Here is an 18,592-nt window from a genome sequence, read left to right on the forward strand (position 1 = left end):
GATGTAATTTACAGCAATGGCTTTTTTGATCCACCTCCTTTGGTAATGAAAACAAACAAAACACAAGTGGGACCTTATTAAACTTAAAAGCTTCTGTCCAGCAAAGGAAACCATAAACAACATGAAAAGGTAACCAATAGAATGGGAGAAAATATTTGTAAACAAACCAACAAACAAGGAATTTATCAACATCACCAATTATCAAAGAAATGCAAATCAAAACTACAAAGAGGTATCATCTCACATAAGTCAGAAAGGCCATCATCAAAAAGTCTACAAACAATAAATGCTAGAGAAGGTGTGAAGGAAAACCTCCTACACTGTTGGTGGGAATGTAAACTGGTACAACCATTATGGAGAACAGTATGGAGGTTCCTTAAAAAACTAAAAACGGAGCTAACATATGACCCAGTAACCCCACTCCTGGGCTTATTACTGAAGAAAACCATACTTCAAATAGATATATGCACCCAAATGTTCACTGCAGCACTATTTGCTATAATTAAAACATTGAAGCAACCTAAATGTCCATCTACAGAGGAGTGGATAAAGAAGATGTGGTACATATATAAATTGAATAGCATCCATAAAAAGAACAAAAAAATGCCATTTACGGCAACATGAATGGACCTAGAGATTATCATGTTAAGTGAAGTAAGTCAGACAAAGACAAATATATAATATCACTCATATGTGGAATATAATTTTTAAAAGCTACAAATAAATGTATTCACAACACAGAAACAGACTTGCAGATACTGAAAATAAACTAATGGCTACCAAAAGGGAATGTGGGGACAGAGAAATAAACCAGGAGCTTGGGATGAACACAAACACACTATTATATATACAAGAGATAACCAGCAAGGACCTACTGTACAGCACAGGAAATTTTACTCAGTATAATCTATATGAGAAACGAATCTAAAAAAGAATGAATATATATAATGTATAACTGAATCAAGTTGTTATATACCTGAAACTAATATAACATTGTAAATCAACTAAACTCCAATAAAACAAAGTAAAAATAAAATAAAATTTTTTCTCAGCCCATGTTTAATGCCAAGTGAGAACAAGGTCAAAACTAGTTAGCATACTAAATTAACAGGAAGAAATATAACATTCTATTACTAAATAAGATTTCAATTAAAACCACCAAAATGGCATTCAAGAACTGTTAGTGCCATTACACCTTACAATATGTGAAGAACTTAACAAGAAGGCATGGACCTCAAAACAGAAAGTCAATTTCATATGCATATTCACTAAGTTTTCTTTTTCTAATTTTTTGAAAAAGTGCTGAAACCAACCTGTTATAGAAAGTGCTGGTCCTCCTTGGTAATGTGGTAATCCTGAATCTTGGGTCAAGTCAAACAGTAACTCTGAAGAATTATTAGAAACAACTCGTGATGAGTTTGTTACATAACCCTGTTAAAATATTTCAAAGGAAGAATATTATATGTAGTCAAACAAAGGTATGATTATTTTGCTTCACAAACTTTTGTAAAGGGAAATGTAACTGTATACCAATATTATAAGGATAACCTTTAATGACTCCATTACTAATGAGTTAAAAAACACAAGGCAATTATTACTATTATGCCAAAATTAACATCTACTAAAACTGGAAGCAAGTTATTGCTGCTGCTGCTGCTGCTAAGTCACTTCAGTCGTGGCCGACTCTGTGCGACCTCATAGATGGCAGCCCACCAGCCTCCCCCATCCCTGGGATTCTCCAGGCAAGAACACTGGAGTGGGTTGCCATTTCCTTCTCCAATGCATGAAAGTGAAAAGTGAAGTCGCTCAGTCGCTCAGTCGTGTCCAACTCTTAGTGACCCCATGGACTGCAGCCCACCAAGCTCCGCCATCCATGGGATGTTCCAGCCAAGAGTACTGGAGTGGGGGGCCGCTGCCTTCTCTGAAGTTATTACTGAGAGTTGGCTTATCCCTGACTAGCCAGTTACAATTAGGGAAAAAATCCAGCCTGATTTTTTTCAAGGTCAAAGAAACACACAAACTCATTTTAAATCAGTAAGATTGATATACTTCAGAGACTCACTAAAAATGCAGCATTCCTATCAAACAGCAAATAACAGAAGTTATCAAAATCTTTGGGTAAAAGCAAAGAAAACATAAGTAAACATACTGACATAAGTACAATTTTAAAAGCTTCTATTCCTCTATAAACCCCACAGATAAAATATCAGGGCAAACAAGCTGGGAACTACTCTCCAGTATGGTGCATCAAGGTTAGGGATGAACATATCACATGGTACGAGTTTTGAAATCACTTTTATTGGCAAAATTTATAAGCCAAGTCTCAGGAAGAGAAAGAATTAATCCCCCACTATTCCCACCATCCTATGCAAAGTCATGCTGGGCCAGGCAATCTCCCATCTTATTGGGCAAATATACAAACTGTAACAGCAGGATGAACAAATAAGAAAGCTAGGCACCCAGGGTTTAGAACGGAAGCTGTTTCTAGGAATGATCTGGGACATCTGCTCCATTTCTTGAGGTCTTAGGGCTCAAGGAAAGCTTCAGCCCTTCATCAGGGCAAAGGGTGGTCTCAGCAGGGAGATATCAAGAAAAGAAGAATGAAAAGTATGAAAAGAATCATAACATAGTCAAACATCAGGGAGTATAAATTTATACATTAGCACAAACATATAGGGTATGTAACAGTATATAATACTAAATAGATTATTTAGTATAAATAAAGTATGCTCAAACTACCACACAATTGCACTCATCTCACATGCTAGTGAAGTAATACTCAAAATTCTCCAAGCCAGCTTCAGCGGTACATGAACCCGTGAACTTCCGGATGTTCAAGCTGGTTTTAGAAAAGGCAGAGGAACCAGAGATCAAACTGCCAACATTCGCTAGATCATCGAAAAAGCAAGAGAGTTCCAGAAAAACATCTACTTCTGCTTTATTGATTATGCCAAAGCCTTTGACTGTGGGGATCACAATAAACTGTGGAAAATTCTGAAAGAGATGGGAATACCAGACCACCTAACCTGCCTCTTGAGAAACCTATATGCAGGTCAGGAAGCAACAGTTAGAACTGGACATGGAACAACAGACTGGTTCCAAATAGGAAAAGGAGTATGTCAAAGCTGTATATTGTCACCCTGCTTATTTAACTTCTATGCAGAGTACATCATGAGAAACGCTGGGCTGGAAGAAACACAAGCTGGAATCAAGATTGCCGGGAGAAATATCAATAACCTCAGATATGCAGATGACACCACCCTTATGGCAGAAAGTGAAGAGGAACTAAAAAGCCTCTTGATGAAAGTGAAACAGGAGAATGAAAAAGTTGGCCTAAAGCTCAACATTCAGAAAACTAAGATCATGATATCTGGTCCCATCACTTCATGGGAAATTGATGGGGAAACAGTGTCAGACTATTTTGGGGTGCTCTAAAATCATTGCAGATGGTGATTCCAGCCATGAAATTAAAAGATGCTTACTCCTTGGAAGGAAAGTTATGACCAACCTAGACAGCATATTCAAAAGCAGAGACATTACTTTGCTAACAAAGATCCGTCTAGTCAAGGCTATGGTTTTGGTCATGTATGGATGTGAGAGTTGGACTGTGAAGAAAGCTGAGCGCTGAAGAATCGATGCTTTTGAACTGTGGTGTTGGAGAAGACTCTTGAGAATCCCTTGGACTGCAAGGAGATCCAGTCTATCCTAAAGGCAATCAGTCCTGGGTGTTCATTGGAAGGAATGTTGCTAAAGCTGAAACTCCAGTACTGTGGCCACCTCATGTGAAGAGTTGACTCAATGGAAAAGACTCTGATGCTGGGAGGGATTGAGGGCAGAAGGAAAAGGGGATGACAGAAGATGAGATGGCTGGATGGCATCACCAACTCAATGGATATGAGTCCATCGAGTCTGAGTGAACTTCAGGAGTTGGTGATGGACACGGAGGCCTGGCATGCTGCAATTCATGGGGTCACAAAGAGTCAGACACGACTGAGCAACTGAACTCAACTGAATTGAATCATGAAAAATATGGTCAATTTAATTTAGGTGTATATATGTATTCCAAAATTATTATATATTAAATACACTGATACACACACAAAAAAATAGATCCCAATGCTATATATATAAGATCACCACTGAAGAGTGAGCTCTCATTAGAGTGATTTTTGGACCATTCTATGGGTTATAATATACAGCAAGTAAAAGCTCAAAGATTAACAAGACTTAAGGTCTAAAACAGAAAAAATCACTTCAAGAGAAAAATGGGCAAAGGACATAAACTGAGGCACTTCAAAACAAAAAACAGTGACCAATACATACAAAAACTATTTTTTTCAACTTAGTCAAAGAAATGCAAATAAAGACAAATGCAGTTAAACACTACGAAATAACTGCCACTTCTCTTAAAAGTATCAAGCTCATAATAGACAAAGAATAAGTAATTGTAGAAAAATATGAGGAGACTAAGAAGAAATAACAAACTGTAAGGTGTGATCCTAAATAGAATCCTGGGAATTAAAAAAAGACATTAATGAAAAAACTGGTAAAACTGAATAAGATCTGCAATTTAGTTACGTTAAGTAAGATGACATCAGCATGGGAAACTACTTCCCGTTAGGGGTGTATTGTATTACTTTCCCTGTAAGTCTAAAATTAGTGTGAATTAAAACTTACAAATTAAAAAATAATGAAAACACATACTACTGGCAAAATAGAGGCTATATTTAGGTATAACTTTTCTGCATGAAAATTTTGGCAGTAGCTATCAAAGGCTTTATGTAAGTTCACATCCTTTTGTTCAACTATTCTACTTTAAAAATTTATGGTACAGAAATGAAAATGCTTATTGGATGATTATAGCATTTTAACAGTAAAAATTAAAAATCTTTATGTCCAACAATGAAAGAATGGCTAAATAAATTAAATGACAGACTATCATACAACCACTAATATCATGTTTTTGAGAAATAGCCAATGACACATTCTTAGTAGAATGTTTAGGTATAAAAGAGAAATATGTCTCTGGGTATACAGTATGGTTCTGATTGATACAACCTACACTGTTTGCAGGTGAGAAGAAAAATCAAAGTACATTATACACTCGTCTCTCCAAATTTTCCCACCAAAATACACAGCATTTCAAAATAGAAACAGAAAGTTTTTGTTTGTTCTGTGCTTATAAATTAAGGTATAAATAAGTTTTAAGAATTTTGTTTTACTACTAACTTTTCTATTGAAACGGGTTTGTCCATAAAGTTACAGAAACAAAAATATGGGTGAAAGGAGTTAAAATATACAAGCTTCTAGTTTATAAAATAAATAAATCATGAAAACATGACATTCAGCATGGTGACTGTGTTAATAATGCAATAGCGCATATGTGAACGTTACTAAGAGAGATCTTAGAATTTCTCATCACAAGAAAAAAATTCTATAATGACATATGGTGACAGACCAGAACTAGACTTACTGTGGTGGTGATTTCACAATATATACAAATTTTAAACCATTGTGCTGTACACTTGAAACTAATAGCATGTTGTACATCTGAAACTAATAGAATGTTGTACATCAACTACACCTTAATAAAAATTTTTCTTAGTTTTGAAAAGAAGACATAAGCCTTCCTTACCACACCCTTCACAAATGGCCAATCTGTCACTAAATAAATTATTACTGTTGTTTAAAAAAAAAAATTGTTACGGAAAAAAGTACTGAAGTAACCCAAACCACTCCTAGAATTTCAGGCCTAAGAGGCAGATACCTGCATTTGAACCTTAAGGTGTAATACAAAAAAAAAAAAAAAAAACAGTGATACCATATTATTTAATTGCAACCAAACATGATATTGCTTCAAGATAAATATTATCTTCAAATATTTACACTCAAAAAAGGTAAAATATTCACTACATTTTCTAAAACAGTTAACAAAAGTATAAAGTTAATACTGTTAAATGCTTTCTTAGGAAACAACTCACAATTTCAGAGAGCAGGCACATATTATTCAACAATAACAGATTAAAATAATTATCTAATATAGAACTTTTAATGTCTTCTAAATAGTTCAGAAAGATCAACACAACTGGGCTCCAGAAGATCCACACATTTATTTAGCTACAAAACCTTGGGCAAGTCATCTCTGAACTTGAAGTTATTCACCTTTCACACTTAAAAATAGCCATAAGCATGCATGCTAGGTCACTTCAGGGGTGCCTGACTCTCTGCAACCCTATGGACTGTAGCCTCCCAGGATCCTCCATCCAAGGCATTCTCCAGGCAAGGACACTGGAATGGGTTGTCATGCCCTCCTCCAGGTGATCCTTCTATCCCAGGGATCAAACCCTCCTCTCAAGTCTTCTTCGTTGGCAGGTGGGTTCTTTACCACTAGCACCGCCTGGAAGTCACCGTCATATTTTAAATAAACCTGCACTTCAAGGCACATTATATTATTAAAACAGGTGGTTGTCACACAGTACTAATAAAGACCTAATATTATATCCCACTTTATAAATAGGTAAACTAATGTTTACCTAATAAGTAAAGTATTGAAAGGAGCAGTGACCCCAAAAGAGACTGACCCAGACTTGCCCATGAATGTTTAGGAGTCTCCTGCAGAGGCGTGGGTTGGCGGTGCCCTGCTGCAAGGCTGGGGACACTAAGTGTAGCAGTGCATACATGGGACAATTGAAGAAGGTCGCCATTATCTTCATTACCTCCACTGTAGTTTGGCCTCAGGTCAATTAACAAGGAGGGAACACAGCCCTGCCTTTCAATAGAAAATTGGATTGAAGATTTACTGAGCATGGTCCCACCCATAAGAACAAAACCCAGTTTCCCCCTCAGTCAGTCTCTCCCATCAGAAAGCTTCAATAAGCCTCTTATTCTTCTCCATTAGGGGGAAAACTGAAAACCACAATTACCGAAAACTAAACAATCTGACCACATGGACCACAGCCTTGTCTAACTCAATGAAACTATAAGCCATGCCCTGTAGCTTGACCCAAGACAGATGGGTCATGGTGGAGAGTTCTGACAAAATGTGGCTCACGGGAGAAGGGAATGGCAAACCACTTCAGTATTCTTACCTTGAGAACCCCATGAACAGTATGAAAAACCAAAAAGATAGGACACTGAAAGATGAACTCCCCAGGTCGGTAGGTGCCCAATATGTTACTAGAGATCAGTGGAGAAATAACTCCAGAAAGAATGAAGGGAACACCCAGTTGTGGATGTGACTGGTGATAAAAGCAAGGTCCGATGCTGTAAAGAGCAATATTGCATAGGAACCTGGAATGTTAGGTCCATGAATCAGGGTAAATTGAAAGTGGTCAAACAGGAGATGGCAAGAGTGAACATCAACATTCTAGGAATCAGTGAACTAAGATGGACTGGAATGGGTGAATTTAACTCAGATGACCATGATACCTACTACTGTGGGCAAGAATCCCTTAGAAGAAATGCTTATTTAATTTATATGCAGAGTACATCATGAGAAACACTGGGCTGGATAAAACACAAGCTGGAATCAAGATTGCCAGGAGAAATATCAATAACCTCATATATGCAGATGACACCACCCTTATGGCAGAAAGTGAAGAAGAACTAAAGAGCCTCTTGATGAAAGTGAAAGAAGAGAGTGAAAAAGTTGGCTTAAAACTCAACATTCAGAAAACTAAGATCATGGCATCTGGTCCCATCACTTCATGGCAAAGAGATGGGGAAGGAATGGAAATGGTGACAGATTTTATTTTGGAGGGCTCCAAAATCACTGCAGATGGTGACTGCAGCCATGAAATTAAAAGATGCTTGCTCCTAGGAAGCAAAGTTATGACCAACCTAGACAGCATATTAAAAACCAGAGACATTACCTTGCCAACAAAGGTCTGTCTAGTCAAAGCTATGGTTTTTCTAGTAGTCATGTAAGAGTTGGACTATAAAGAAAGAAAGAGTGCTAAAGAATTGACGCTTTTGAACTGTGGTGTTGGAGAAGACTCTTGAGAGTCCCTTGGACTGCAAGGAGATCCAACCACGCCATCCTAAGGAAATTCACTAGAAGGACTGACACTGAAGCTGAAAACTCCAATACTTTGGCCACATGATGCAAAGAACTGACTCATGTGAAAAGACCCCAATGCTGGGAAAGATTGATGGTGCGAGGAGAAGGGGACAACAGAGGATGAGATGTTTGGATGGCATCACCAACTCAACAGACATGAGTCTGAGTAAACTCCGTGAGTTGGTGATGGACAGGAAGGCCTGGCATGCTGCAGTCCATGGGGTTGCAAAGAGTTCATGAGCAACTGAACTGAACTGAAACTAATGTTAGGTGTGGTTATACAAGGTTCCCAATTTAATCCTACTTATTATTGATGGGGCTGTAATTAGAAGTGAAGTGAAGTTGCTCAGTCGTGTCGGACTCTTTGCGACCCCATAGACGATAGCCTACCAGGCTCCTCTGTCCATGGGATTTTCCAGGCAATAGTACTGGAGTGGATCGCCATTCCCTTCTCCAGTAATTAGAACTTGGGTCTGTTTAATTACAAAGCCTATGCCCTTAAGCTATATCACACTGACTTTTTTTTTTTTCCTATGAGGTAGATACTATCATTTTCTCTTTCTTCTTTTTTTTTTTTCAACTTTACAATATTGTATTGGTTTTGCCATACATCAACATGAATCTGCCACGGGTGTACACGTGTTCCCCACACTGACTTTTAAAATACAATATATCCTCACTACCTGAGATTTGAAAGAGATACTTAAGTATAAAGATATTACATGAAAAAGTAAAAATACACATATATAGAAAACATAAAATGAAAAATTATAATATATTTAAAACAGTGGCTTCTAAAATTCAGAGTAAGTTCCTTTACATAGGATTCTCAATTCATTCCAGAGTATATAATATCTTTGTCATTCCTAACTGTGTACATTAGAATCACATAGAGCGTTTTTAAATGTATTATTTCTAAGACACATCCACCAAGACCAATTGACAAATTTTTTTTTAAAATTCCCCAAGATTGGGAACCATGAATTGAGGTGTTTTGATTTAAAAACTATGCTTATAGGACTTCCCTGGTGGCTCAACTGTAAAGAATTTGCCTGCCAGTCCAGGAGACACGTGTTTGATCCCTAATCGGGGAAGACTCCGCATGTCGTGGAGCAACTGTGCCTGTGCACCAGAACTATTGAGCCTGTGTTCTAGAGTCTGGGAGCTGCAACTACCGAGCCTGTGCCAGAACTACTAGGCCTGCAGGCCCCAGAGCCTGTGCTCCAAAAGAGAACCCACAGCAATGAGACACCAGCAGGCAATAGCCTCCTTTCACCACAACTAGAGAAAAGCTAGGGCAACAATGAAGACCCAGCACAGCAAAAAATAAATAAAATTATTACAAAAAAACCCAAAACTATGCCTACAGATGTAAAATATTTTCAGCTAGAAAAAGCTCTAGTTTCTAACTTTAACATCAAAGATACCACCCCTCACTGTTATTTTTTATTCTCCCTGAGTCCAATGTTGTGAAGATTTTTATATATCAAACTAAATTAAATAATAAATTTTCTTTTTCTGGTTTTCTATCCCTCAAATGCCAAACAGCTTATAGTAAGTATGAGAAACTTTCCAAGTTAATTTGATTCTACTAATAACAAAGAATCTTTACATTTTAGGTAGCTTGCCATGTTAGGATCCAAGACTGAGAGTCAGTGGTCCAGGTAAAATTAGCTCTCATTTTAGAAATGAAGAAAATGAGGCTGAGAGAGGTTTTGACAATGCTCTAGTTTTAAAATAGGAAGAATCATCATTCAAGTCTCTTGCTTCAATCTAAGTTTTCTACACAATTAGTCCTGGGCTCTTATCAGTATTATTATTTCAGAATGCTAAAACCACAGAAAAGATTTGGAGGCAGGGAGGGGAAGGTGTTTGCCTAAAGATACTCTTACTTTTTATATGACCTCTTCAAAACATAATTGGGAGCTGACTTTGTTTAGGCATAGATTTTCCTTTTCATGAAAATAAAATTAAATTTAATAGGTCCTCTATGAAAGAAAAATCTCAAAATATAAACTTTCTGTGGTAACAAATATGTGTAATTTACCTAATAGTAATATGATATGAAATATAGGGAAAATGGATTATTCATACTAAAAATATTTAGATTCAATTCTGTTTTTGAACTTGAATATTTGTAATAAAATCTATAGGTGCTTCAGTAGTTGTTTCACTTACTGTAAAAAGAACAAATGTCTTAGGGAAAATTTACTAATTCTGTAAGGCCAATGTCAAAGAGCTTATGATGGCATGAAAAAAACCACTGAGTAATTCAAGTCCAGTAGCAAAGAATCTTCAAATTTTGGGTAACTTTTTGTTTAAGGATTCTTAAGTCCTTGATTTCAGAACCCCTTCAAATATTTAGAATCAAAAGAGTTTTTATTTAGGTAGGTTATATCTACTGATACTTATCATATTGCAGATTAAAATAGAAAATTTCAAAATACTAGTTTATTAATTTCATTTTAAATAACAATAATAAACCCATTACAAATTAACATGAATAACATTTTTTTAAAAATGGCTATCTAGCAAACACAAAAGAATCAGAGAAAACAGTGGCACTGTTTTACATCTCTGCAAATATCCTTAATGTCTCGATTAATAAAAAGACAGCTATACTCTCATAACTGCTTCTGCTTTCATTCTGTTAAAATGTTTTGGTTGAAGAATCAAGATACTCTGGTTTCATAAATATTAACAGCTAAAAAAGGGAGTATTTTAATAGCAAATTACAATAAATGTGGATATATTTCTTTGATAAAATACCAAAACTCAACAGTCGGTATTTTCTTAAAGGTTTGCTGCAAAGTGGAATCTAACTCCCTATCACTGAGCTTTTTGAACTGTTGCATTAAAATGTATTATCTTGCACTTTGAATGAATCTTATTCATGCATGATTTTATTATATCATACATTATTTAGAAAATACTGATTTCTTTGAATTATGCAATCTTCCAAATGTTGACAGAGTTCATGACACAATATAAAAAAATCATATTTATTAATACTACCAACCATAAGAAAAGATTTTATGTACTGAGAAGCTGCTAAGATCATGATGACTGATACAAGTTGTTCATAATTCTAATTTTTACTTGATAGCTCAAATTTCATCAAGAAATACTATCAGTTGTTTTCCTTTGGGTGACAAGCGCACTTTCAATTTTGAGGAACTGTCTACCAAACAACAAAAAGTGAAGAACTCACTATGTGTGGCAGACAGACTCTTAAAAGTAGCCTCCATGATCCTTACTCCCTGGAATTCATGTCCTGTGTGATTCCCTCTCTTTGAGTGAAGGCAAGTCATGTGACTTGCTTCTGACAGAGTAAAGCAAAAGTGACAGGATACATATGATTTTTTCTATGTGATTACATTCAGTTCAGTTCAGTTCAGTCGCTCAGTCCTGTCCGACTCTTTGCGACCCCATGAATCGCAGCATGCCAGGCCTCCCTGTCCATCACCAACTCCCGGAGTTCACTCAGACTCACATCCATCGAGTCAGTGATGCCATCCAGCCATCTCATCCTCTGTCGTCCCCTTCTCCTGCCCCCAATCCCTCCCAGCATCACAGTCTTTTCCAATGAGTCAACTCTTCTCATTAGGTGGCCGAAGTACTGAGGTTTCAGCTTTAGCATCATTCCTTCCAAAGAAATCCCAGGGCTGATCTCTTTCAGAATGGACTGGCTGGATCTCCTTGCAGTCCAAGGATGGCTATAATGCCATCCTGCTAAGCATTCTCTCTCCCTTGTGGGCTCTGAAGAAGTAAGAGCCATGCTGGGAAAACTCAACCTGGCAAGGAGCCAACCAAAAGCCAGTAAAATATTGAGACCCTCAATATGACAACGCTTAAGGAACCGAATGCTACCAATAACCATGAGAGGTTGGAAGTAGACACTTCCTCAGTTGAGCTTCACATCTTGAATGAAGCCTTGAGGAACCCTGAAGCAGAAGATCCAGCTAAGACATGACATGACTCCTAACTCACAAAATCTGTGACACAATAGAAGTATGTGGCTTTAAACCACTAAGTTAATAGTAATATACACCATGGCTTCAGTCATCTTTTCAAGTAAAAATGGTTTTCTGGGTAATTTAGCTCAACATTAAACCACACTAGTACTTTTTCCCAAGCTAATCATCATACCTCAGACATAGAAGTATATTATGCATACTACCCATTTCATACGTGAAACATTTTAAAAGACATATATTCAAGGGTAGAGAGTTTATAAAATTAATGACATTTTAATATTTCATCAAAGTAACTGAGTATGACTGAAATAATTTTTATTGTGAGTACATGGTCATGACTAGTACAAAAACTACTATTCATACTAACATGCCAGCAGTTTACTCACCATTGTTTTTGCATCATCATTACAAGTGTCAACACAGTGACAAAAGCAAATAGTTCCTTTGTGTTATTTTGATAATACGGTTGATCCAAAGCCCATGAAACAGTCTCAGGGGTACCCCAGGGGACTGACAACTACACTTTGAAAATTTTTACACTAAGGCAATGGATTGAAATCCCAGATCTATCATTTGCCAGCTGTGCCACCTTGAGTGAATTATTTAAACTATGTGAGCCTCAGTTTCCTCAACTATAAAACAAAAATAAATAATACTGCCTACTTTATAGGAACATTTAAGAATTTAAAGAGATTAATTCATGATAGCACAAAACCTTACACACATTAACAACTCAATATTAACTATTACTTTCTATAAAAGTTACACTAAACTATGAAGGTATGTTTTCAGAATAAAAGGCTACAATAGCCTCTCAGCAATTCTCCCAGTTAAGAACTAAGAACATTTAGCCCAGTTTACAATCTGAAATAGTTTTGCCATTATTACTAAATATGCTTTTATTCATGTTTTAATAGCACAATTTTCAATACTGTAGCCTATTTAAGCATATTACCAGATTTAAAAACAGGCTGGGTAGTTTGTTCCTACAATTATTATTTGGGTACTGGTTAAACTATCATAAAGATGGTGACATTCTCTGATGCTGATTATGATTCCACTGAATGATTACCCATGGAAATACAGAATTTTCACTATGCATTGTTGACACAGATAAATAATACCCAACGAATTCCTGAGCTGACTGTGTAGTTTCAGAAACACTTACAGGTTTAGACAAAGGCTGAACAATAACAGAACTATCTGAAGATCTAGATTCAGGATGAAAATTTACTGGCGAGGCAGCCACTGGATTTGATGCTGGGTTCGTGTAATGTTGACTTGTAGGCTTGAATGCAGGAGTAATACCTGTATTTTAAAATTACACAACACATTGAATATATTTCTATATAATCAATGATGTCAAAATACTTCACTTTAAAATAAAAATAGTAAAATACTACTGTACCTCGGCAGAGTGCACCATTCTTTATTCCCCTCGAATATGAGCTGGGGTTTACTCTATTCAAAATATCTATAAAAGATTACATTATTTTAAAACTCATTGTTTGAATTATATATATATATAAATAGAAATCATACACTGAAAACAACTGAAAAGATTTCTAGAAGGAGTATACAGGTTAATACTGCTTTATGAATACAGTTAATTTTAAATATATATATCTTTATCTACTAAAACTAGTATCTTAATTCTTATAGAATAAGAATAATATCTCTAACTGTAATTCAAAATCCAAAACCCAGAAGTTAAAGATTGATAAATATGACTACCCATAAGTCAAATCTTCTACATGGCAAAGAAATAGTTCACATAATTGGCAAAAATATTCCAAAAATATACTCATATACAACTAAAATTGAAGTATATATCTTTGAGAGATGAAAGGGCTGTACATACATGCATCCAAGTTCCTATTTACTGAAAATCAAATCCTGTCCAACATCCATATCCAATTCATACCCTTATAAGCCCTGAAGTATCATTATAAGGGACCTCATTGGATTATCTCCACCATTATTCAAGTCCTGAAAGTGAATCTATTAGAGAATGCAGACTAAAGTGAACATACGGTTTACCAGAATATCTTGCAACTTAACGGGCTTCATATTTATCACTATACCAGAAGTCAGTCAGGGCCTAATATGACTTTCAGGATCAGTTTAAAGTTTCTAATTGCATGCATGCATGTGAACTCAATAATTTACAGGTTTTTCTATGACCAAACTAAAATTCAGAAGAGTAAGAATCTGCCTAAAATTATTGGTTAGGAAAAGGTAAAAGGACGAACATCAGAACTCAGAAAACAATTTCCTCATTTCCCCTCATAATAGAAAGGAACAAGCCTCCATAAATTAATTCTGTAGTGTAAAGGGGCATATAAAAGTAGGACCGTTTTCTGAAAATGGCAGTACAGTGCTCTATACCTAAGTATTAGAGATGTCCATTCTAAAGGGGATCAGTCCTGGGTGTTCATTGGAAGGAATGATGCTAAAGCTAACACTACAGTACTTTGGCCACCTCATGCAAAGAGTTGACTCATTGGAAAAGACTCTGATGCTGGGAGGGATTGAGGGCAGGAGGGAAAGGGGACGACCCAGGATGAGATGGCTGGATGGCATCACCGACTCTATGGACGTGAGTTTGAGTGAACTCCAGGAGTTGGTGATGGACAGGGAGGCCTGGTGTGCTGCGATTCATGGGGTCACAAAGAGTTGGACACGACTGAGCAACTGAACTGAACTAAACTGAAAGGAGAACAATCTGCTCAAACAACTTGATACCACTTTCATGCATAAATTCAAGATTAAGTATTTATTCAAACCTTCAAAAAAGTACATTTTGGTGTTTGTATTCTACAATAAAAAAGTTTTTACCTTCCTGTCTAGCAACATATATAAACATTTAGCTTATACTCCATATGTTAATTTTATGGCTTATACAAAAGCAACAATAAAATCATTTAAATTCTGTATCTTAAGAGTACAGAAAAGAAATTCTACTGGGATCAGTCTCTTGACAATTATTTCAAAATTAACATACATTTTTCTATTTGAACACTGTTAAGAGTCATCTAAAAATTAGTATAAATTCAATTTAAATCTTAATTGTCTTGTTTTCAATAAGACAACTTAAGTAACGATTTTGCAATATGGTAATATTCCCATATAAAATAATTATAGCGACTAGAAACAGTAATTAAGAGAATGTATAATTATGTTCCATATCATGTTCCACTATCAGCAAAAAGCATGCCACCACACCTAGTTCAATCTATAATCAAAGTAGCACTCCATTCAGAACCTCTTTTGAGTAGTTATCAATCTTCCACAAAAAATGCTATTCAGAATTCCATCAGTTAAGCTAGTCTCCCTCTGATAAAACTGAAAAAAAAGTGCCATTCCAAGCTTAGAGGCAACAGAAGAAAGAATCAGGCTTTCAGAAAATTTAAAAGCAGTCTCTTTGCTATACTTTTAAGCACTGATTTTGGCAAAACAAAACAAAACACAACACTAGTATGCTGGTTATGAGCTTTGGTAAATTCTCCTGACTTAAGCAAACAAAACACATGTAAACGCAACGGGGAGGGATCTATTTTCTCTTTCTCCCCTGAAATGTATACATTATTTCTCCATACTTCCATACATTATTGAGTGGATGTTTTAACAAGAGCCATTTGTCTTTAACTTTATAACAATGGCAAATCCAGTTACTCTTAACTGACATCCTTCACTGTCTATACATTTTGTAGCTACTATTAATGTCACTGCAATGAGGCAGCTGCTTGCATTGAGAACCCCTATCTAAGACTAACCCAAACATATTTAGTGTATTATAACATTTTAAGCAAAGTATTCTAAACTCTTCTGTTTCTGGGTTATAAGTGAGGGAAAAAAAAAAAAGAAAATGAACAAAATGATAAACAGGTTACTTGGCTCCACTAAAAATTATGATTTCTATTATGAAAAGACTTCCGATGTCACCAGTTTATCTTAGTCCATTTATTTTTCTCACATCTGATATTTTAACTTCTTCGCTCCTTCCTCAAGTTCCCAATTTTAAAACTCTAATTCTGAAATTCTTACCAATTTCCCACCCAATCTTTCATCATTAACTCCTTACCAAGGAACAAGGACTTAATTAAATGAGTATAAGAGAGTTCACAAGTTTTTCTATTACAAATGGTATTTTACAAAACTGGGGTTTACTGAAAGTAAATGCTCACTTGAAATTGCTGGTTTTGAACTTGATATCTCTCCAACAAAGATCGGCTCATCATCATCATCATCATCAACCTCTTTTACTTTCTTCTGCCATGGTTCCAACTCTTCTTCTTCACATTCCATGAAGAGCTCTGCCATTTTTGAATTATCTAATTTTCAAAAGGAGAGAAGCAAACCTTATCTTCAAAAAGAAAAATAAATACATTTTTGTAATACATAGTAGGAGATTTAAGATCTACTTTAATAATCCTAATAGCAATTTCTGAGTTGATATTCACAGTACATGGCAGCAACAGTGAGAAACTCAGAGTTTACTCTCTAAGATTTAAACTAGTAAAATTTAGATAAAGAGATGACTGATAGATAATGGTTGATAGTAGTTATTTACAGTGGACAGAACATTTGGGAACAAAGTCAGTTTCAGTCATACACCTGGAATATGATTATATCTAGGAAAAAGATTGCACCAAACCATTATCTGGGAAAAAATGTACTGACAAATGAGAGACAAACTAAGAATAAGAGGCAACAGATGGGAGAGAGAACAGAAAAACTGAACCCAATTCAGGTATGTCAGGTACATAGCAAAGAAGGGATGAGATGCTAGACTAAAATAAAAGAACAAAGTGAGATTTATTCCAATCAGGGAAAATTACACATTTCTTGCCTGAAGAAACAAACCAAAGAACATACAGTAAAATATCACCGTCCTAAAAGTTCTGACCAAGCACAGAAGCATTTTAGTGCCTTGGTGTTAAACATACAACCAATAAGCACCAGAACTTTTAGGAACACCTCTTGTCTTTCAGACCAAAATCAATAAAACAGAGAAAGAACCCTTAGGAAAAAAGGTAATACAAAAAGGCAAGACAAATATTAGAGAAAATATAGTTAGCATCTTTAGAGATATGAGACAAAAAAAGGATGTTATAAAAAGTAATGATCAGAAAACAAAATAGGATTTGAAATACAATAGCCAAAATTTCTTCATTCCCTTAAAAAAACAAATGTCCTCAGAACTGAGAAAAAAATATTTATATACACACACACACATAAACAAAACAGAGAATACAAGGTTGTTAGAAAATCAATTTAAAGGGACAACACTTAAATTTATAGAAAGAGAATAGAGAGAAAGCAGGGGGTAAGTTATCAAAGAAATAATGCAAGAAAATTTCCAAGATCAGAAGACAATAATCTCTGAGCTGAAAGATCCCACTAATGCTCAATACAACAATCAAGAAAAAGTTATACCAGGACGTATCACTGCCAAATTTCAGAACAAAAAAGATAAAGAGAATATCTTCAGGGGTTGAGAGTTAGGGAACAGAAACAGGTCCTATACAAAAGATTAAGAGTAACAAGAACAGAAACTAGAACACAGTAAAACAATTCTTTTAAAATTCTTACCAAAATTATATTTCAATTTAGAAAATCTAAACTTTTTATTTAAGTGTAAGAGTAAGGACCAGCAACATCACACAAAATTTACTTCCCAGGCACTCTTTCTCCTGAAGCTACTATAGAATCCACCAAAACAAGAGACTCAGGCAAGAAAGAGGAAGACACAGGACGTAGAAAACATGGCATTCAACACAGTACAAAGTTCCAGGACAACAGAAGCTCAGTAGGCCAAAAGAACAGCCAGTCTAGACTAACTCCTGAGAGCAGCACCTTCAGGAGGAACGTCCCCAGGAGGCCAAAGAAAAGATGGTTAAAATATAAATGTTTAGACTATCTGACAGATTTCAACATACAGAAAACTGAACTGAGAGGTTCTTGAGGGTGTGACAAGATTTAGCTATAGATGTTAATAAAAGTTAGCAAATCAAAAAACGTGAAAAGTATTCATTGCTGGGTAAACAAACAAGTAAAAAATGTATCCCCTCACATGCTATTCTATATGTAATAGCATATTAATAGCATACTACCATGCTCATCAGTAAATAGTGTTTATATGGTCATCATAATGAAAATATCAAATACAAATTTAACCAAAAATTGGGAGACACTTAAGAGGGAAGGAAGGGATAGTTGTAAAAAGCAAAAATCCTTATGACAGAATAGCACCAGAAAATGGTTAAAACTGACTATGCAACGGCAGCACAAATATATATGCACATAAGCACTTTTTAAGAAACTGAGGCTAAACCACAGTTTTTTTAAGTTGTTTGCTTTATTTAAAACAATGTGTATACTTTAAGCTGAGAGGAAGGACAAAAAGGAAGAGTAAGAGTAGCAGAGGAGGGAAAAAAAGAGATACAGTATTAAAAGTTCTAAACTAAAGTAATAGCAATGGAGATGGGTACAAGTGATATATAAAGAGGGTGTGTGTGTGTGTGTGTGTGTGTGTGTGTGTGTGTGTGTACAA

General features: G+C 35.7%; 1 protein-coding gene across 8 annotated transcripts in view; it reads right to left on the reverse strand.

Annotated features, from left to right (window-relative positions):
• The window catches only part of ZNF280D (zinc finger protein 280D), a 128,045-nt gene that overhangs the window by 82,300 nt on the left and 27,153 nt on the right, over positions 1-18,592 (reverse strand). For all 8 annotated transcript variants that reach the window (XM_018054249.1, XM_018054251.1, XM_018054253.1 and 5 more), the window contains 4 exons: positions 16,224-16,370; positions 13,445-13,510; positions 13,205-13,344; positions 1,314-1,431 (listed from right to left, as the gene is read on the reverse strand). In XM_018054249.1, the coding sequence (XP_017909738.1) occupies positions 1,314-1,431; positions 13,205-13,344; positions 13,445-13,510; positions 16,224-16,370 (471 nt within the window). The remainder of the gene's footprint in view (positions 1-1,313; positions 1,432-13,204; positions 13,345-13,444; positions 13,511-16,223; positions 16,371-18,592) is intronic.

This window comes from Capra hircus, chromosome 10 (assembly GCF_001704415.2).
Source record: "Capra hircus breed San Clemente chromosome 10, ASM170441v1, whole genome shotgun sequence".
Taxonomy (NCBI): Eukaryota; Metazoa; Chordata; class Mammalia; order Artiodactyla; family Bovidae; genus Capra; species Capra hircus.